Genomic DNA, 22,295 nt, shown 5'->3' with positions numbered 1-22,295 from the left:
TCTGAATTATTTCTTGCATAAGATCCAAGAACCTTATCTTGGGGTCTGGATCAGGATCGCTTTTCCGTAACAGGTTCACTGGAACTCTGTTCCCTGAGACTCTCCCAATACCTTCTCACCTCATTATACACGGTGTGCGTGGGGAGACGGCACACATAAAGTAGTACTTTAAAGCAAATGTTCACTTGAGAAACTGGGTTTCATGTGGATTTTAATTTGTATAATGATTTAACTTATATGAAGCATACAATTTTTTAAATTATTGTCAGACATTCTGTAATCTGTGTGATATGCATTGCGCAATTTATTTTAATTAGCCTTGAATATGTAGTGAGTGGTATTACACAGTTCAGCATTTCTTATTGTACATGTATTTCTTATTGTACCTGTAGAAACAAAATAAACATGTGAGTTTGGGGCATTTTATTATTGGAGATATACGTCATAATAATTGTCTTTTTACTTTCTTTGTTAGGGACCAGGAATGATAAGCCATTTTGTCATTTTTTAGGTTTACAAGAACTTAAGGGGACCTAAGGAAGGAACCCTTACTCCTGAACTCTCAGCCTCATCTGTGCTGGACCTTTCTAGCTTCCTTCCTTTTGTGAGACTGATACAATTTAGGAGGTGTTCACTCTTGCTACTTTTAGAGTCCATGTCCAGTGCTCGAGTGTTTTGTATTATTCCTCGATTAACTAAGTTAAGAAGAATGATAAAGAAAAGAGTTTAAGAATAATTTTGTTCCCGCCAGGTTGGGTGGCAGTGTTTTCCCTTTTGTTGACCACAGAACTCGCTTCTCCGATTGGATCTGAATCCATCTCAAAATTCTAGTTGAATGTCTTAGGAGCAGTTGTCTCAGTGGTTTGTTTCTACTAATCCTCATTGCTCAAGACAGCCAATGACTATATTACAAAATAACAACAACAAAGAAAGAAGAGACACAGAATTGAGAATTGTAAGCAATGCTCACTCACCAGCTGTGTGAATTGTTGCTCCAGAGCTCGGTACTCCAGAGAGCTCTTGTTGAACAGGTCGTTGGAGAAGGCCATGTTAGCAACACGCAGACTGAAGAACACTACCAGCTCTCGGCCCTTGGGGGCAATGGTCATAGAACTAGTGGTGATATACTGTAAAGCTGAGACAGGAGTGGTATCCTCCAAGAAATGATCTGAGGTAGAAACATATTCGCTGAGTTCTGGTACCTCAGATGGGGCAGGAGTGTCAGACAGATCCATTTCACCTAGGTCTCTGACCATATCTTCACCACCTGTACTTGACCTGCTGTCATCTGGAGATGCAGGTGGATGTGAAATTCCCAGGGCCAGGTGGCTGATTGGAGAATAATCACTGGTGGGGATGGCGAGCCCTGGTACTAGCACTGTCTGGTCAATGGCCATTATATCTGTGATGCCTTGATCAGTCAGAGAGAAGATGCCTGATGCCGTAAAGAAAGGTGGAGTCTCTGACAGGGAGGCAGACTTCACAGCAGGGGGAGACCAAGAAGTATCTGTGCAGGAAGTACAATTTCATTACTGAGACCAATTTCATTATGTCCAAGTATTCCCCAAAGAATAGAGAATGAAAAAAGAAAATCCAAAGTTAAGCTTAAGAAAATACATAGCATTTGCATAAATCATTTCAATAGTCACTTTTTTATAAGGAAGAGAAACTGAAGCAGAAAGGCTGGCAGCCCTATGTCCCAACCTAGGGAGACAAAGAGTGGATCCCTGTACCCATTTTATTCAGGCCCAATAGTTCTTGATATATGAGACTAAAAGAGTACCACTTACCTAGAATTTCTGAAATTACTGCCTAGCCAGATAAAATACACCTGGGAACCAAAGTGTACAAACTAAGTCACCAATTGGTGCCAAATTGCAGCTGGCATTGGAACAGATTTATATCCCTCATCCCCTAGTTGTCTTGGAACTCCGAGACAACTAGGTGTGCAGTTTTGGCCCACAAATTTTATTCACTTTCCAGTAATGCAAGTCTGCATTTTATGCAACTGGATTTTTTTTTTTTTTGGTTATAATAATGATATTTCGGTACTTTTACCACTTAAAATTTAAATCATGCTTTTCCAAAATTGGGTAATCTAATTGACTTACTTGTCAAAATGGTACTAGGAATATAAAGGTATGGGTGAACATATATAATTTGAATGTTATGTTGACCATACAACTTGCTAAATATTTATTAATATTTATAAAACCTTTCAATGAGGTGGGTGTGGTAGTAGACGTCTATAATTTTAGCTACTCAGGTGGCTGAGGCCTGAGAACTTGGGAGGCAGAGGTTGCAGTGAGCAAAGATCATGCCATTGTATTCCAGCCTGGGCGACAGAGCAAGACTCTGTATCTAAACAATAATACTAATACTAATACTAATAAAATAAAAAAGCCTTTGCCACGGTTACATTATTATACTCTTGACAATTTCTCCTACCACTTTGCATTGCTATCTTGGGTAAATACACATTGAACTACTAAAATCTACCCCTTTTTAGTACAAAATTAAAATTAGTAAGTATTTCTAAACTAAGAAAGTGATGGCAACTTTCAGATAAACAGATTGGTGAATTATTAAAACATTCCAATAAACCCAAATCCAGAGCCACTGATGATATTTAAGGCATTAAGTGAACAAAACAAGAAGCTTTTTATGATTTTTTCAATGGTCTTTTGGTGAATATGCAGGAAAGCTCTGTTGAAATCCAAATGCTAAGCATGATAAATGGACTGTCTGGATGCAGATATAATCTTTGGACTCTCAGTCAGCTAATTTGCTACGCTGAAATTACCAAAACTGAAACTCCAAGTGATAAACAGCTCTGAAAGTTGGCATCATATTAGTTTTATTACTTTCTTAAAATAAAACCTGTCTGTTGGTGAGTTATGCCAGGTATCAGAGAAGCACACTTTTTCCTCTCACCTGAAGAGGGTATCTACGTGTGTCTACTCATAATTCACTCACTTGTGAGGAATAATATTTCCCAATATCTAAGATCTCTCTGGAGATACACTTAAAGTTTTATGAAAATCTCCATTGCTGTGGGTCGAATGTTTGCGTCCATGCAAAACTCGTATGTTTGTGCTCTAATCCCCAACGTGATAATATTTGGACAGGGGTCTTTGGGAGGTAATTAGGTCATGAGGGTGGAGTCCTCATGAATAAAATTAGTGCTTTTATAAGAAGAGACTTAAGAGTGATGATCCCTCTTTCTGCCATGGGAGGATATAGCAAGAAGGCAACAAACCCCAAACCAGGAGGAGAGCCCTTGTCAGTAATAGCACCTTCATCTTGCATTTCCTGGCCAGGAGAACTGTGATAAATAAATTTCTGTTGTTTAAGACAACCAGTCTATGATATTTCATTATGGCAATCTGAGTTGACTAAGTTATCCATGAACAGATGTAGAATGATAAATTGAAAGGCCTCAAGTGCTATCTGTGATTTGATTTGACTTTTTTTGTGCCATGGGAAATGCATTTGATTCTGTGTTACTATGACGTGACCTCTGCTCCTGCACGTGATGAGATTTGGCAAGAAGCACAATGATAGATGGCTTCACTTTGCTACTTTGCCAGCACTTTATTACTCACACCTTCTTACTACATAGACTTTAACCTGCTTAAAATAGGCCGCTGCATTATGTCATCAATCAACAAAAATTCTGACCATTTCCCTTTGTGACTTTTTTTTTTTAATACTCTGAGTACTGAGATACATGTGCAGAACGTGCAGGTTTGTTACATAGGTATACACATGCCATGGTGATTTGCTACACCCATCAACTGGTCATCTATATTAGGCATTTCTCCTAATGCCATCCCTCCCCTAACCATTCAGCCCCACAACAGGCCTTGGTGTGTGATGTTTCCCTCCATGTGTCCATGTGTTCTCATTGTTCAACACCCACCTATGAGTGAGAACAGGCGGTGTTTAGTTTTCCGTCTCTGTGTTAGTTTGCTGAGAATAATGGTTTCCAGCTTCATCCATGTCCTTGCAAAGGACATGAACTTATGCTTTTTTATGGCTGCATAGTGTTCCATGGTGTATGTGTCTCACCTTTTATTTATCCAGTCTATCATTGATGGGCATTTGGATTGGTTCCAAGTCTTTGCTATTGTGAATAGTGCTGCAATAAACACACATGTTCATGTGACTTTATAGTAGAATGACTTATAATCCTTTGGGTCTATACCCAGCAATGGGATTGCTGGGTCAAATGGTATTTCTCATTCTAGATCCTTGAGGAATTGCCACACTGTATTCCACAATGGTTGAACTAATTTATACTTCCACCAACAGTGTAAAAGCATTCCTATTTCTCCACAGCCTCTCCAGCACCTGTTTTTTCCTCACTTTTTAATGATCACCATTCTAACTGGTGTGAGATGCTATCTCAATGTGGTTTTGATTTGCATTTCTGTAATGACCAGTGATGATGAGCTTTTCTTCATATGTTTGTTGGCCACATAAATGTCTTCTTTTGAGAAATGTCTGTTCATATCCTTTGCCCATTTTTTGATGAGTTTTTTTCTTGTAAATTTGTTTAAGTTCCTTGTAGATTCTATTAGCCCTTTGTCAGATGGATAGATTGCAAATATTTTCTCCCATTCTGTAGGTTGCCTATTCACTTTGATTATAGTTTCTTTTGCTGTGCAGAAGCTTTTTGTTTTAATTAGATACCATTTGTCAATTTTGGCTTTCGTTGCCATTGCTTTTAGTGTTTTAGTGAAGTCTTTGCCCATCTTGCCTATGGCCTGCCTAGGTTTTCCTCTAGAGTTTTTATGGCTTTTGGTCTTACATTTAAGTCTTTAATTCATCTTGAGTTAATTTTTGTTTAAGGTGTAAGGAAGGGGTCAAGTTTCAGCTTTCTGCATATGGCTAGCCACTTTCCCAATACCACTTATTAAATAGAGAATTTTTCCCCCATTGCTTTTTTCGATCAGGTTTGTCAAAGATCAAATGGTTGTAGATGTGTGGTGTTATTTCTGAGGCCTCTGTTCTGTTCCATTGGTCTATATATCTGTTTTGGTACCACTGCCATGCTGCTTTGGTTACTGTAGCCTGTAGTATAGTTTGAAGTCAGGTAGGATGATGCCTCCAGCTTTTTTTTTTTTTTTTTTTTTGATTAGGATTGTCTTTGCTATATGGGCTCTTTTTTGGTTCCATATAAAATTTTAAAAAGTTTTTTCTAAATCTGTGAAGAAAGTCAATGGTAGCTTGATGGGGATAGGATTGAATCTGTAAGTTACTTTGGGCAGAATAGCCATTTTCATGATATTGATTCTTCTTAACCATGAGCGTGGAATGTTTTTCTATTTGTTTGTGTCCTCTCTTATTTCCTTGAGCAGTGATTTGTAGTTCTCCTTGAAGATGTCCTTGACATCCCTTGTCTGTTGTATTCCTAGGTATTTTATTCTTTGTAGCATTTGTGAATGGGAGTTCCCTCATGATTTGGCTCTCCATTCGTCTATTATAGGTGTATAGGAATGCTTGTGATTTTTGCACATTGATTTTGTATTCTGAGTTTTGCTTAAGTTGCTTATAAGCTTAAAGAGATTTTGGGCTGAGATGATGGAGTTTTCTAATTATACAATCATGTCACCTGCAAACAGAGACAATTTGACTTCCTCTCTTCCTATTTGAATACCCTTTATTTCTTTCTCTTGCCTGATTGCAGTGGCCAGAACTTCCAACATTATGTTGAACAGGAGTGGTGAGAGAGGGCATCCTTTTCTTGGGCTGGTTTTCAGAGGGAATGCCTCCAACTTTTGCCCATTCAGTATGATACTGGCTGTGGATTTTTCATAAATAGCTCATATTATTTGGAGATACATTCCATCAATACCTAGATGATTGAGAATTTTTAGCATGAAGCGTGTTGAATTTTATCAAAGGCCTTTTTTTGCATCTTTTGAGATAATCATGGTGTTTGTCATTGGTTCTGTTTATGTGATGGATTATGTTTATTGATTTGCATATGTTGAACTAGACTTGCATCCTAGTGATGAAGCTGACTTGGTGGTGGTGGATAAACTTTTTGATGTGCTGCTAGATTTCATTTGCCAGTATTTTACTGAGGAGTTTTGCACCTATTTTCATCATGGATATTGGCCTGAAATTTTCTTTTTTTGTTGCGTCTCTGCCAGGTTTTGGTATCAGGATGATGCTGACCTCATAAAATGAGTAAGGGAGGAGTCCCTCTTTATCTATTGTTTGGAATAGTTTCAGAAGGAATGGCACCATCTCCTCTTTGTACATCTGGCAGAATTCAGCTGTGAATCTGTCTGATCCTCAGCTTTTTTTTGGTTTGTAGGCTATTACTGCTTCAGTTTCAGAACTTGTTATTGGTGTATTCAGGGATTCGACTTCTTCCTGGTTTAGTCTTAATAGGGTGTAAGTGTCCAGGAATTTATCCATTTCTTCTAGATTTTCTAGTTCATTTTCATAGTTGTTTATGGTATTCTCTGATGGTAGTTCGTATTTCTGTGGGATCAGCGGTGATATTCCCTTTATCATTTTTTATTGTGTCTATTTGATTCTTCTCTCTTTTCTTCTTTATTAGTCTGGCTAGTGGTCTATCTATTTTGTTAATCTTAAAAAAAACAAACAAACCACCTCCTGGATTCACTGATTTTTTGAAGGTTCTTTTGTTTCTCTATCTCCTTCAGTTCTGCTCTGATCTTAGTTATTTCTTGTCTTCTGCTAGCTTTTAAATTTGTGTGCTTTTGCTTCTCTAGTTCTTTTAATTGCGATGTTATGGTGTTGATTTTAGATCATTCCCACTTTCTCCTATGGGCGTTTAATGCTATGCATTTCCCTCTAAACACTGCTTTAGCTGTGTCCCAGAAATTCTGGTATGTTGTGTCTTTGTTCTCACTGGTTTCAAAGAACTTGTTTCTGTCTGTCTTAATTTCACTATTTACCCTGTAGTCAATCAGGAGCAAGTTGTTCTGTTTCCATGTAGTTGTGTGGTTTTGAGTGAGTTTCTAATTTTGAGTTCTAATTTGATTGCACTGTGGTCTGAGAGACTGTTTGCTATGATTTCCATTCTTTTGTGTTTGCTGAGCAGTGTTTTACTTCCAATTATGTGGTCAATTTTAGAACAAATGTGATGTGGTGCTGAGAAGAATGTGTATTCTGTTGATTTAGGGTGGAGAGTTCTGTAGATGTCTATTAGGTCTGCTTGGTCCAAAGCTGAGTTCAAGTCTGGATATCCTTGTTAATTTTCTGTCTTGTTGATCTGTCTAATATTGACAGTGGGGTGTTAAAGTCTCTCACTATTATTGTGTGGGAGTCTGTGTCTCTTTGTAGGTCCCTAAGAACTTGCTGTATGAATCTGGGTGCTCCTGTATTGGGTGCATATATATTTAGAATAATTAGCTCTTCTTGTTGCCTTGATCCCTTTACCACTATGTAATGCCCTTCTTTGTCTTTTGGATCTTGGCTGGTTTAAAGTATGTTTTATCAGAGACTAGGACTGCAGACCCTGCTTTTTTTTTTTTTTTTTTTTGCTTTTCTTTCCGTTGCTTGGTAAATATTCCTTTAATTTTGAGCCTATGTATGTCTTTGCACATGAGATAGGGCTCCTGAATACAGCACATCAATGGGTTTTGACTCTTTATCCAATTTGCCAGTCTGTGTCTTTTAATTGGGGTACATAGCCCATTTACATTTGAGGTTGACATTGTTATGTGTGAATTTGATCCTGTCATTATGATGATAGATGGTTATTTTGCCCATTAGTTGATGCAGTTTCTTCATAGTGTTGATGGTCTTTACAATTTGTTATGTTTTTGCAGTGGCTGGTGCAGTTTTTCCCTTCCATATTTAGCGTTTCCTTCAGGAGCTCTGGTAAAGCAGGCCTGTTGGTGACAAAATCTCTCAGCGTTTGCTTGTCTGTAAAGGATTTTATTTCTCATTCACTTATGAAGCTTAGTTTGGCTGTATATGAAATTCTGGGCTGAAAATTCTTTTCCTTAAGAATGTTGAATTTGGTCCCACTCTCTTCTGGCTTGTAGGGTTTCTGCTGGGGGATCCACTGTTAGTCTGATGGCCTTCCCTATTTGGGTATCCCAACCTTTCTCTCTGGCTGCCTTAACATTTTTTTCTTCATTTCTACCTTGGTGAATCAGATGATTATGTGTCTTGGAGTTGCTCTTCTCAAGGAGTATCTTTGTGATGTTCTCTGTATTTTCTGAATTTGAACGTTGACCTGTCTTGCTAGGCTGGGGAAGTTCTTTTGGATACTATGCTGGAGAGTATTTTCCAACTTGGTTTCATTCTCCCTGTCACTTTCAGGTATACCAATCAAATATAGGTTTGGACTTTTCACATATTTCCATATTTCTTGGAGGTTTCGTTCATTCCTTTTCATTCTTTTTTCTCTAATCTTGTCTTCATGCTTTATTTCATCCAGTTGATCTTCAATCTCTGATATCCTTTCTTCTGCTTGATAGATTTGGCTATTAAAACTTGTGTATACTTCACAAAGCTCTCATGCTGTGTTTTTCAGCTCCATCGGGTCATTTATGTTCAACAAACCTACCCTGCTTTGGCTGGCCCTCCATGAGCTGTACCCACTGTCTAACCAGTCCCAATGAGATGAGCCAACTACCTCAGTTAGTAATGTAATCACCCGCCTTCTGTGTTGATCTTGTTGGGAACTGTTCCTATTCAGCCATCTTACCAGCAAACAAAAAGAGATGTTTTTTGTGACATCTTAATATTAATCCCTCACATTTACAATAAACCAAACTAAGTTATTTCATTATGAAACAGTTTGCTACTTAAATGTAGGGTTGCTTGATAAAATACAGGATGCTCTTTGGAGCATACTTTTACTAAAAAAATATTATTTGTTAGCTGAAATTCAAATTTAGTTGGATATCTTGTATTTTTCCTTGCTAAGACCATGATTTAAAAGACTTCTACTCTTTTTAGCATGCTTTTAAAAGAATCCTACTCTTTTTGAGATTGAAGCTACTAAGGCCATAGTCAATTCCTTTTGAAAAAATATTATCTAAACCTTATTACTAAGTGTATTTTAAATAATGATGTTTTCATATTCATATGAAAAAATTAGGGTAGTGACACAGACCACTCTAACATTTTATTTTTGCCCTACAATAGGAAAGTCAAACACTAAAAGCCAAGGCCATTCATCTCACTCTGAACGATGCAAAATGAAAAGATTCAAAATAACTGTTATGCTGGAGTGTGTATGAGCGTCTATGAAGGTGGGGAGTGTGTTTATGTCTATGTGTACATGGCAGGAGCAATATTTCTAAGTCCAGCTGCCAGATGTAGAGTAAGTAGCTATTGTGGTCACTTTCTAGGTAGGAGGTCTGTCCAAAGGCAAGGCCACAAATGATATGGTCCACCCCAAAGTAGATGAACTCAGGTCCAAAGTGAAGTAAGTGGGTGGCAGATGCCAGAAGCCCCATCAGTAGCTAAGAGAAGACAAAGCAGAAGATGAACAGTGTGTGAGGAGCAAGTACATATGAAAGGCTATTTAACATGCTGCTAGAAAGGGTCAAATATATATGCTGAACATCATCAAGCATTAAGAGATTGCTTATTTATGTCAAAAACTCTCAAAAGAAGAGCTTCCATCAACTCCTTTATATCTTCAAGGGGCATGACCAGCAAGTTCTTAATTTTATATTAAACAACTTCATTCTTATTTATAATAACAAGAAAGTTATTATCTTCCTTTTTGGGACATTGTAGAGATAGAAGATGTTAATTATCCATTCATTCAACAGATAGACATTGATAGCCTAGTATGTGCCAGGCATTATTCCAGGTGCTAAAATATATAAGTGAGCAAAGATAAAATTTCTGGCCCCAAAGAGCTTACTGTCTAGTGGGGGAAGACAAAAAATAAAAAACAAAACAAAATACAGCAAAAAAACAAAGAAAACTGCATAGAACTCCAGGTGGTGATAAGTGCTTTGGAAATAAAGCAGAAAAGGGGATGAAAGTACATGGTTTCCACTTTTATAGAGAGTTGCATTGAGAATATAATATTTGAGAATAGACCGGAAGGAGATGGGTTAGCCATGCAGCAAATGCAAATGAGAGTGCCAAAAGAAGTCTGTCATGCTCAGGGAGCAGTTAGCTGGGAGAACGGCATGGCCACAATGGAATTCTATACCATCAATCAAGTGTCAGGGTGGCTAAAGGCATTTTCAAACACACAATCTTAAAAATTTCTCTCAGGCACCTTTTCTGAGTGTGTTTACCTAGTAAACTAAGAAAGAGAAAGAAACAGGATACTGAAAAGTTCAGGGAAAAGAAAATCTCCAGAAAGATGGTAAAGGGGGCCTTTCAAATACACAGTTACCCATATGTAAAAGGCAACCAGTTAAAACTGGATTCATCTCAAGAGACAGGTACATTGAATGTGTCTTTCACCAAGCCCTCTGCAACTGGACCCATTTTAAAAATATTTCTTTGCCTTTTTTTTTTTTTTTTTTTTTTTAGATAGGTTCTCACTCTGTCACCCAGGCTGGAGTGCAGTGGCATGATCATGGCTCACTGAAGCCCCAAACTCCCTGGCGCAAGCAATCCTTCCACCTCATCTTCCTGAATACCTGGGACCACATGCATGCGTCACCACACCTGGTTACTTTTTTTTTTTCTTTTTGTAGAGACGGGGGTCTTCCAGTGTTACCCAGGCTGGTCTCAAACTCCTGGGCTCAAGTGATCCTCCTGCCTCAGCCTCTCAAAGTGTTGGGAGGCATCGACCATCATGCCCAGCAACAATTTATTTTCCAGCTTCATTAAGGCATAATTGACAAATAAAAGGTGTGTACCAAATTTTTTAACCTGACAAAATTACTGGAGGAAATGCTCTGCAGAACAAGAGAGTAAACCCAGAGGGAGAAGGGATCAAGGAATCCAAACTGGGAGAAAGGCCAAGGAAAATCCAGGAATGATAGCAAAGGGAAGACCCAGATGACAGCATCCAAAAGTCCTAAAGAGCAGCAGTCCAGAGAGAAAGAGGTGGTATACTAAAATTGCAATGGAAACTCTGAGAAGAATTAGTAATAAGTACAAAGAAAACTAAGTAGCTTTAAAAAAAAAAATCGGCCTGGTGTGGTAGCTCACTCCTGTAATCCCAACACTTTGGGAGTCTGAGGCAGGTGAATCACTTGGGGTTAGGAGTTTGAGACCAACCTGGTCAACATGGTGAAACTCCATCTGTACTTAAACATACAAAAATTAGCTGGGTGCGGTGGTGCATGCCTACAGTCCCTGCTACTTGAGAGGCTGAAGCAGGAGAATCACTTGAACCTGGGAGGTGGAGTCTGCAGTGAGCCAAGATGGCCCTACTGCACTCCAGCCTGAGTGACAGAGCAAGACTCTGTCTCAAAAACAAACAAACAAACAAAAAACATCAACTCCAGGAAAACAGAAAGGAAACACAGCAGATAGATCAGCTGTGAATATTTACTATAAATACTAAATATTAATTTAATAATATATCAACATATTAAGAAGGTTGAAGGGAGAAAGGGGATGGTACTGTAAGAAACTTAAATCTTTACCTACAAAACAAAGTCAATAAATGATATATGAAATGATGATGTAAAAATGCATATTAAAAAATGTGGGGAAAAGTAAATGCCAGACAAAACAGCTGAGTTAAAAGGTACCGTTTTTGGTGAGTGTGACTGTGCAGTAAAGAGGTGTGAGATAGTAAAATGCTGTATTTGTCAGAACACTTAAATATGATTTGACTCTAAAAACTTAAACTTTATTTTGAGATAATTGTAGATTCAAATGCAGTTATAAGAAATAATACAAGGAGTGACATCCATGAAAATTGCAGAGTTAGAAGCTCCAAAAGTCCGTCCTTTCAACAAAAAGCTAGTGAAAAGTGTCATAATTGACTTTTTCAGAACTCTGGAAACTAACCAAAAGCTTGCAGCAAACAAGGGAATGCTTAATTAAGAATAACAGCTGAATCTCAGTAAGAACAGTGAAGTTTGTGGCATTTTTAACTTACCCTGTTCTTAGCCCCTACTCCCCAGCTCAGTGGTAGCCTTAAAAATAACCACCCTCATTTCCAGTACCAGTACCCCAGGGAGCGGAATAGACCTCATTGACTAGGAGTTTCAATTATTTGTTTCAACCCGATTCCCTGGAATAGGAACTCAAAAGGCTTGCCTTTATCTTTCCTAACTAGGAACTCTCCTGATGCTAAAATGGTTACCTGGGGAGAGTTTGTCAAAAACACCCAGGCAAATGCACTAATTGCTACAGTGTGAGCCAATGAATAACAGCTGGGCACACAATAGATTAACCGGAAACTTGGGAGGAAAGGTTGAGGAATGATGCTTTGGGGAAAAGCACTTTCAAAAGCTCTGACATATTTTTGGGACTCTAGAGGGCCACTTTAATGTCCAGGGCTGTATGCATGCTCAGTAAGGACGTGAGAATGCATATCTAGGCATTAAACTCTCCTCTCTGTCTGACCGTCAGACTTCTGCAAAAGCAAGAAGAGAAGGCTAATGGGGGAGTGGTTGCTTTCTGGTTATGGGGTTTCTTTTGGGGATGATGAAAGATTTCTGGAATTAGATAGTGTTGAGGGGCTTCATAACATTGTAAACATACTAGAAACCACTGAATTGTCTACTTAAAGTGATTAAAATGGTGAATTTTATGTTATGTGAATTTTATCTCCACAAAGAAAAAATAGGCCGGGCACAGTAGCTCATACTTATAATCCCAGCACTTTGGGAGGTCAAGGCAGGTGGATCATAAGGTCAGGAGTTTCAGACCAGCCTGGCTAACATGGTGAAAGCTCTTCTCTACTAAAAATACAAAAATTAGGCCGGGTGCGGTGGCTCACGGATCACGAGGTCAAGAGATCGAGACCATCCTGGTCAACATGGTGAAACCCCGTCTCTACTAAAAATACAAAAAATTAGCTGGGCATGGTGGCACGTGCCTGTAGTCCCGGCTACTCGGGAGGCTGAGGCAGGAGAATTGCCTGAACCCAGGAGGCGGAGGTTGCGGTGAGCCGAGATCGCGCCATTGCACTCCCGCCTGGGCAACAAGAGCGAAACTCCGTGAAAAGAAAAAAAAAAAAAAAAAAAAAAAAATTAGCCATGTGTGGTGGTGGTGGAAGCCTGTAATCCCAGCTACTCAGGAGGCTGAGGCACAAGAATTGCTTGAACCTTGGAGGTGGAGGTTGCACTGAGCCAAGATGGCACCACTGCATTCCAGCCTGGGTGACCATGAGGCTCATCTTAAAAAAAAAAAAAAAAAAAAAAGAAAGAAAAAAATTAAAAAAAAAAGAAAATAAATAAAAAATAGAAAGAAAAAATAATATAGAGAGATCTTGTGTACTCATACTCATTACCCCTAATAACATCTTACAAAACTATAGCATAATTATGAAACAATGTTGGCATTGATAATCTAGAGACAATTCCCTCATCACAAGGATTCCCTCATGTTGCTCTTTTACAGTCACCTCCACTTTCCCACCCACATTCTTCGTAACATCTGGCAACCACTAATACGTTTTCTATTTCTATAATTTTTGTCATTTCAAGGATGTTATATAAATGGAAAAATATAGTATTTAAGTTTTTGGGATTGGCTTTTCTTATTCAGTATAACTGGAGATTCATTCAAATTGTGTGTATCAATAAATTTTTTTTATCGCTGAGTAATATTACATTACATAGATGTACCACAGATGGTTTAACCATTTACCCTTGAAGGACATCTGGGTTGTTTCTAGTTTTTGTTTATTATAAATAAAGCTGCTATAAATATGCATGTACAGGTTTTTATGTGAGCATAAGTTTTCTTTCTCTGTCATAAATGCTCAGGAGTGAAATAGCTTGCATGGTAGTTGTATGTTTAAGTTTTGGATAAATTGTCAAGCTATTTTACAGGGAGGCTATACTATTTTACATTTCCACCACCAGCAATGTGTAAGTGACCCAGATCCAGATGCATTCTCCAGCATTTGGTGGTGTTACTTTTTTTTTTTTTTTTTTTTTAATTTTAGCTATTCTGATCAGTGTGAATGATATCTTATTGCAGTTTTAACTTGTACTTCCCTAATAAATAACAATCTGAACATCTTTTCATGTGCGTATATACTATCTGCACGTCCTATGACGTAGTTGAGCCCTCAGAAGCTATGGAACCCATTAACCCTTTTTGAAACAATTGCCTGCTGGTATATTCTAGCCAACCAAAAAATAAACAGAACTCAGGAATGGAGATACTGTGGGCTAGAAGGTTCGAGGGTGAAATCCACATGTATTTAAATATGAAAATCTGTCCAAGAAGCTGTGGGAGTTGTAGAAGCAATTCTAAATTTGTAAACCTTGACAATGGTAAAATACTCACCTAATTACCAAAACTTGGCATGTAGGGGAGTGAAGATGGACAGACTACCAGTGTTCTGATAATTTATTTTCATGGCATCATATAAAAAAATTCTGTCTACTGTTAAAATGTATAGTGTAAATAATAATTATACTAAATTAATATTTTAGGTGGTTTTTCTTTTAGAGATCTTTTAAGAATAAATACTTCATGATATAAGAAAATACTTATCTGAAATCTAGCAATTTCTTTAGTGTCATTTTAGTTCCTGTTTTATTCTGTTAATGTCAAGTGAAATTAAATTTAGTAAATTTTATTAGAATACCAATATAGAAAAATTCTATTTTTGTAAAGGTACTTGTATCTATCCTTTTATCTTTTAAAATGCTAAATATCTCTTAAATTATGAAATATCTAAAATGATAGATATCTTTTTGTTATTTCTAAGTAGCAAAATTTTAGCATTAGTATTAGTTTTTGCATTCTCTCCATCATTTACTGTTTTTTGCTTTTAGGGAAAATACTACTAATTTTTTAAAAAGCCTTATTATTTATCCTCTCAATATATTGTTTTATTCATAAATATTATTTTTAGATTTTTTTTAAAAACTTCAACAGTCCCATCCAAGTTTATGGCAGCATTATTTATTGCTTTCCTGCTCTCACCCTCTCTTGCTCTTCTGCCTTCCACCATGAGATGATGCAACACAAGGGCCCTCACCAGATGCAGGACCCTCGACCTTGGACTTTCCAGCCTCTAGAACTGAAAGCAATACATTCATTTTCTTTATAAATTACCCAGTCTGATATGAAATCAAACCAATTGTGCATCTTTTGATGACTAGATAAAGAAAATGTGGTATATATACTTATTGGAATGATTAAAAATGAAGAAAATTCTATTATTTTTGACAACATGAGTGAAACTGTTAAGTGAAATAAGCCAGGCACACAACAACAAATACCATGTGATCTCACTTATATGTGGAATCTATAAAAGTCAAACTCATACAAGTAGAGAGTAAAATGATGACTACCAGGGGCCAGAGGCAGAGGCTGAGGTTTGGGGAGATGTGGGTCAAAGGATATAAAATTTCAGTTAGGTAGGAGGAGTAAGTTCAAGAGGTCTCTCACATAACGTGATGACGATATTTAATAACAACGTATTATATTTTGAAAATTGCTAAGAGAGTGAAATTTGAATGCTCTCACCACAAAAAAATGGCAAGTATGTGAGATAATGCATATTTTATTAGCATGAATGAGCCTTTGAAAATTGGAATATTTCAAAATATGTATGTGATAAATATATATAATTTTTATTTGTCAATTAAAAAATAGTTCTATGAGGCCGGATGCAGTGGCTCATGACTGTAACCCTGGCATTTTGGGAGGCTGAGGTGGGAGGATCACTTGAGGTGAGGAGTTTGAGACCAGCCTGGCCAACATGGTGACACCCCATCTCTACTAAAAATACAAAATTAGCTGGTTGTGGGGTGTGCACCTGTAGTCCCAACTACTCAGGAGGTTGAGGCAAGAGAATTACTTGAACCCAAGAAGCAGAGGCTGCCATGAGCCCAGATCACACAACTGCACTCCAGCCTGGAGTGAGATTCCGCCTCAAAACAAACAAACAAACAAACAAACAAAAAAACCCAAAACCTCCTTGGTTATTTGGGAAAAATGTGAGATTTCAAATGTATCTATGTTTTAAGAAAAGGTCTTAAGCAGAACCACCATAAAAGAAAAATATTTTACCACTGTCTTTTTATTATTGTTAATAACATTAAAAAATATTTGGAGTAAAACTGAAACTGTTAAGAAATTTAATTTCTAAGTCCTGAGAAACGTCATTCTGCTTTCTTCCTATTTTAATTAGATGTTTCTTTGAGGTTAGGGTCTTAACATCCACTCTTAGAATCTTGGAAGGCAGAATTGAGGATGGGATAGAAGGATAGGATAATAAAGTATTATTTATTTGGCACCTTTATGTTCTAGGCACTGTACAAAGGATATTTAAAAAAAATTCTCCATTTACACCAAGCCATTTTATAAACTCCCAACTGATTATATACTCTGCACTTCCTACTTGATGTTATTTTTTAAAGTCCTTGAAGTATTTTTTAAATTATGCCTTTTCTAAGTGATTAAAATGGGTAATTAAGAGAGGCAGCCCAAGGCTACATAGATGGGTGTTGCCTTGACCAGTGGTCATCATTAAAATGAAACACAAATGTCTTTTTAAAAAATATGCTGCATTTCTTAAAGCACTAAAGGTACATTTTCCAGTCTAATTTATTACACTTTCCCTCACTAAACAAACATGCTAAATCTGAGAAATCTTATTAGACTTACATATTATCTCACATAATATAAAAACTAAAGAGCTCAATGCCATATCATACCTTATTACTTTCTGTCTTCATCTGGAAAAACATAATTACTAATTGCTTTCAGTCTAGAATCAGAACCAATACGAGGAAAGTGTGAGTATGCATTCGGAAAAGAGCCCATTTATGTTTTTTCCTGGTTTGCTGGTGGCCTTAATACAATTTGTGATTGCCTTCTCTAGAGAAATGAAAATTTTGGGACAAATGAAGTAATTGTGACATGGATTTGACATGAAATGATGTAGTTTTTAATAGTATGATCAAAATTCAATTCTGGATGGCATCTGAATTATTTATTCCAATATTATTGAAAAGGTTGTGTTTTTCCAGCTCTGATTTGCAAAGCAAAATAATCAACACATTCTTCTATCTATTAATAACTTCATATATGCCTGAGACAATAATAAAGATTAAGGTTAAATAAAATATAAATTTGGGACTGTGTAAACCACTCTAACATTATAGGGTATAGTAGTAAGCATCTAAGATGATCATTAGTGATCGTTGTTCATGTCCCTGTATAGCTCTTCCCAAATTGCATTGGGCTGACTTCCACAGAATGCTATGAAAGGGATGATGTATGTTTCTGAGGCAAGGTCATAAAAGATATTACTTCAGTCTGTACAATACTATAACATGCATATACCATAGTGATTTCCCCATGTCCTTCACAGGAATCTATGGTCATTTATTTGAGAAACTATACTCCTAGGGAAAGGACTACTCAGATCTTTTAGAAGTTGCTGAATGCAGGGTTGGATACATTACTGATAGAAAAGGCCCAGACACCGTCATAATCTTCCTATCAGAGTAAGAGTGTGTGGGATCAGTTAAAGTTCTCTCCCAAGTAGGTCTTGCAGTTCCACCTTGCTCTTTTGGATCAATTGTTCTAGAGGAAGTCAGCTGGGACGTTGTGAGGACACCCAAGCAGCCATTTGAAGAGGCTGACAAGAGGAAGGATTGAGGCCTTCTTTTTTTTTAATTTCTTTTTTTTCTAAATTATAGTTTAGGTTCTGGGGTACATGTGCAGATCATGCAGGATTGTTGCATAGGTACACACATGGCAAGGTGGTTTGCTGCCTCTATTCCCCCATCACCTATATCTGGCATTTCTCCCCATGTTATCCCTCTTCAGCCTCCCCAACCCCTGATGTCCCTCCCCTAGCCTTCCCCAACAGACCACAGTGTATGATGCTCTCCTCACTGTGTCCATGTGTTCTCATTGTTCAACACCCACCTATGAGTGATAACATGCAGTGTTTGATTTTCTGTTCTTGTGTCAGCTTGCTGAGAATGATGGTTTGCAGATTCATCCATGTCCCTAAAAGGACATGAACTCATCATTTTGTATGGCTGCATAGTATTCCATGGTGTATATGTGCCACATTTTCTTTATCCAGTCTATCATTGATGGGGATTTGGGTTGGTTCCAGGTCTTTCCTATTGTAAACAGTGCCGCAGTGAACATATGTGTGCATTTGTCTTTATAGTAGAACAATTTATAAACCTTTGGGTATATACCTAGTAATGAGATTGCTAGGTCAAATGGTATTTCTATTTCTAGATCCTTGAGGAATACCCACACTGTCTTCCACAATGGTTGAACAAATTTACACCCCCACCAACAGTGTAAAAGTATTCCTATTTCTCCACATCCTCTCCAGCATCTGTTGTCTCCAGATTTTTTGATGATCGCATTCTAAGTGGCGTGAGATGGTATCTCAGTGTGGTTTTCTTTTAACCAACTTGCTATCTACATGAATAAGTTATCTTGGAAGTGAATTCATCAGACCCTTTCAAATCTAAAGAACACTGCAGCCTTGGCTGACATCTTGACTACAACCTCTTGGGAGACTCTAAGCCAGAACTACCCAACTAAGTCACTCCTAGATTTCTGACTTACAGAAACTGGGAAAGATAAATGCTCATTGTTGCTTTAAGCCACTAAGTTTCGGGGTCATTTTCTATGCAGCAATAGATAACCAATACACATAGAAACTCTAAAAGACCCAGCTTTACAGGGTTTTGAGTCTGCCAGTCTCTGACTCTGGCTTTGAACAGAATATTATAAAGCACCTGGCTTTGGCGTAGAAAAGTTATTTTAAAACATATCTTTGTTTTGTAAGAAGACATTAAACTTTCTGTAAATATGCTGAAATGAACACTATATCTGTAATCTGATCTTCAATGGGGATGTTAGATGTCAACCTCCCATTTACAGAGAAGCTTTTAGAACAGGATATATGTTTGTATTTATGGTAATAAGGAGAAGAGTGGGTAGAAATAAGGGCAAAGAGACAGTCATGAGTTGTGCATTCAGGAATGTAGTTTCTAATATGGATTTGACCACTCTGACCTGCATGTACCTAATCTAGGTTATAATAGGCAATCTCCATGCCAGGGCTTCCCAACCCAGTCACCTCAGTATCCCCTTCTTATAACAAATATTTTGAAATAACTCCCTTATAATCCTGAAATGAGCTTAATTAAGAATATACCCTAGCTAACACACATTTTCAAAATGGTAAATACATTGTTCCAACTATAACACAAAGGAGAAATAAATAGAAAATTATTTGTAATAACATAGTATGTACTTCAAAGGCATTACAACACAGGACATAATAAAGTAGTTAGATGCTTGTACTTTTCTGTTAATATCTAAAAATATCACTGTGGATTCCATAGTTATGAATGCAGACTGATTCAGATATTGTACTGGCAACATCAATCTCTCCACTTTCATAAAAGAAGTAATTTTCTGAAATGACAGTTAACTCTTAGTAATCCAAAACAAATTTAACATCCCCTTAATTTACACATTCATTACATTCCTAGAAAATTCAGGTTTATATACATTTTGAGAAATGTACATTACAAATTACATGTATGTGCAAAAAGGAGTGTCAGGAAAAAATGTGACTGACGTGTCCTATCTAGTGGACCTTCGAGGTTATCTGATTCATAGGTACCTCCGTCTTCTATATTTTCTTTGCAACCTCTTAGTGGTAGAATACTTATAGTAATGCAAATTATTCTTGCCCATAGAAATGTGAAGGATTTTCATCAGGTGGAATGTAACTGATTATTTCCCTGTGGATATTGACCAGCTTTCTAACTACTTGTACATTTATTTCCTTGTTTCTTTTTGCTGATTGTGTGTTTGAATTTTCCTTTGAACTGGTCATAACATCTTACTTGGTTTCTCATTAATTCGTTTATTAAATATAACCTTTGGCACCTATTCATCGTATAATTGTATGACAGCTATAATTTTACCTTCTTATAAAGTTTTACTTTCCTACGAGTTGAAGTCTAAGCTTGAAAATTTGTAGTTTTTATCTTCACATTCATGAATGTCCACCTATATATATAAATCTTGTTGGAAGCAGATTAATTCTTTGTTATGCAGTACTGTCCTGCATATTACAGAATTACTCTTCCCACTACATATTAGTAATGTCCACCCATTACTGTAGCAACTAAAATGTACCTACCCCCATTCCGCCCAACCAATATGCAAGATATGTGCATTCTATAGGGAAGTGTCACTCCTATCAAGAATTGTTGCTGACAATGTTGAACTTTACCTGAGCTTTATCAGAAAATAGCTACTAAGAACACCCACTCCCGCCCACCCACAACCCATCCCAGCCTTTTTGTTTTCTGAAATCCTCTCTCCCTTTCTTTGTTCTGGGAAGGAAGGGCTAATTACAAAAGGTACCCTTCTTCATATGACTTAGATAAGACCTGCTGCCCACTCTGTCTTATGACTCCCCTAAGATTCATGTCTTATGACTCCCCTAGCTCCCTTGTTTACCTGCCTCTATAAAACACAGTCTGTTTGTTTGAGACATGCCTAATTAATAAACAGTTTCCCTATTTCAATGGTCTGAATAAAACTGTCCTTCCTTAATTGTCTTATACATTTTGTTTTTTATACGTTTGTTTTATATTCTAACTTTACCAAATTATATCTACATATCAATTCTTCATTCTTTAAATCAATCACTTTTCAAACATTTATTGAACATCTACTATGTACCAGCATAAAATAGCAGCTTAAGTCAATTGCTAGAGTTGCATTTATGGCTATTTTATAGGTACTGAAGCTTAAAGTGAAGGACTCGAGCAGTAAACCTGGAAAAGAGAAATTTTTAACTTAATCCAATGATCACGTTTATAGAGAATCAGTAGAATCAGTGTTTAGTATTTTTTTGGAATCCTGCTCTTTTCTTTCTTGAGACAGGGTCTCATTCTTTCACCCAGGCTGGAATGCAGTGGTACAATTATGGCTCACTGCAGCTTCAACCTCCTGGGCCCCAGTGATCCTCCTGTCTCAGTCTCTAGAGTAGCTGGAATTACAGGGGCACACCTCCATGCCTAGCTACTTTTAAAATTATTTTTGTAAAAACATGGTCTTATTCTGTTGCCCAGGTCTCAAACTCCTGGCCTCAAGTGATCCTTCCACTTTGGCCTCCCAAAGTGTCAGGATTATAGGCATCAGCCACTGTGCCTGGCTGCAACCCTGCCTTTTTTCCCCGAAAATTGATCCTTCTGTATATTCAAGAGAGCATAGAAGGAGAGGAAAATGGCATTGGAGTTAGACTATTTGAATATTTGATTCAGTTCTGCTTTTTCTTTGCTCATTCATTCATTTAACCAATGATTATTGCCTGTTGACTTTGTGTCAGGAATGTTACTAGGTTATAATAACAGCTTTCATTTTTTGAGTACTTGGTACACACCAGGCATAATTCTAAGCTTTGTACATGTTAACACAATCTTCACAAGAACCCTATGAATAAGTACTATTATCACCATTTCATAGATAGAAAACTAAGGCACAGAGAAAGGTTAAGTAAATTGCCCAAGGTTGGTTTTAAGTTGTTGGGCTGGGGTTTGAACACAAATCAGGGCACACGATCAGACTCTAGAATTTACTTCACTACACTACTGAGGCCAAAGTGATGAACACAACAGACCTAGCCTTTGTCTTCGGGGAACTTGGAGTCTTGGAGCATTATGTTATTTAATTGAAAGCATGCTAAGTGCTGTTAAAGAGGACACGTAGGGTACTTTGGGAGGCATAAAAGGGAGACCTAACAACTCTCATAAACTGATGAATCGGCATTTGTGAAATGAGGCTGATAAGATCTGCCATGCCTGCTTTAGGGATGTGGTGAGGAGCAAAGCCAAATATATAAAAAAGCAAAAATTATCAAGTGTGGTTATCTGTATTTTGAAGAACCACAAGCTGTGATCATTTATAGAAATCAGACTGGTGAATGTTAGAAATGCAGTCTGGCTTCAAGAGAGTCCCTTCAGAGAATGGCCTTAAATAATTTTGACTGTGAACTGCAAAGATCAAAGCAAGAGCTGTTTTTAAGATAATGCAAACATTTTAGTAAAACTTTGAAAATTTTTTACTTTATAAAAGGTTTTCATAAATATATCACAAAAACACTGAAGGTATATATATATATATATATATATATATATATATAGTACTTTAGGTTCTGGGGTACATGT

General features: G+C 37.2%; 1 protein-coding gene across 2 annotated transcripts in view; it reads right to left on the bottom strand.

Annotated features, from left to right (window-relative positions):
* The window catches only part of IMPG1 (interphotoreceptor matrix proteoglycan 1), a 147,202-nt gene that overhangs the window by 28,279 nt on the left and 96,628 nt on the right, over positions 1 to 22,295 (bottom strand). For both annotated transcript variants that reach the window (XM_032275469.1, XM_032275468.1), the window contains one exon: positions 975 to 1,507. In XM_032275469.1, the coding sequence (XP_032131360.1) occupies positions 975 to 1,507 (533 nt within the window). The remainder of the gene's footprint in view (positions 1 to 974; positions 1,508 to 22,295) is intronic.

The sequence above is a fragment of the Sapajus apella genome, unplaced genomic scaffold (genome assembly GCF_009761245.1).
Source record: "Sapajus apella isolate SASKATOON/1434 unplaced genomic scaffold, GSC_monkey_1.0 scaffold6, whole genome shotgun sequence".
Taxonomy (NCBI): domain Eukaryota; kingdom Metazoa; phylum Chordata; class Mammalia; order Primates; family Cebidae; genus Sapajus; species Sapajus apella.
The sequence above is the reverse complement of the archived record's forward strand: the minus strand, read 5'-3'. Positions and strand labels throughout refer to the sequence as shown.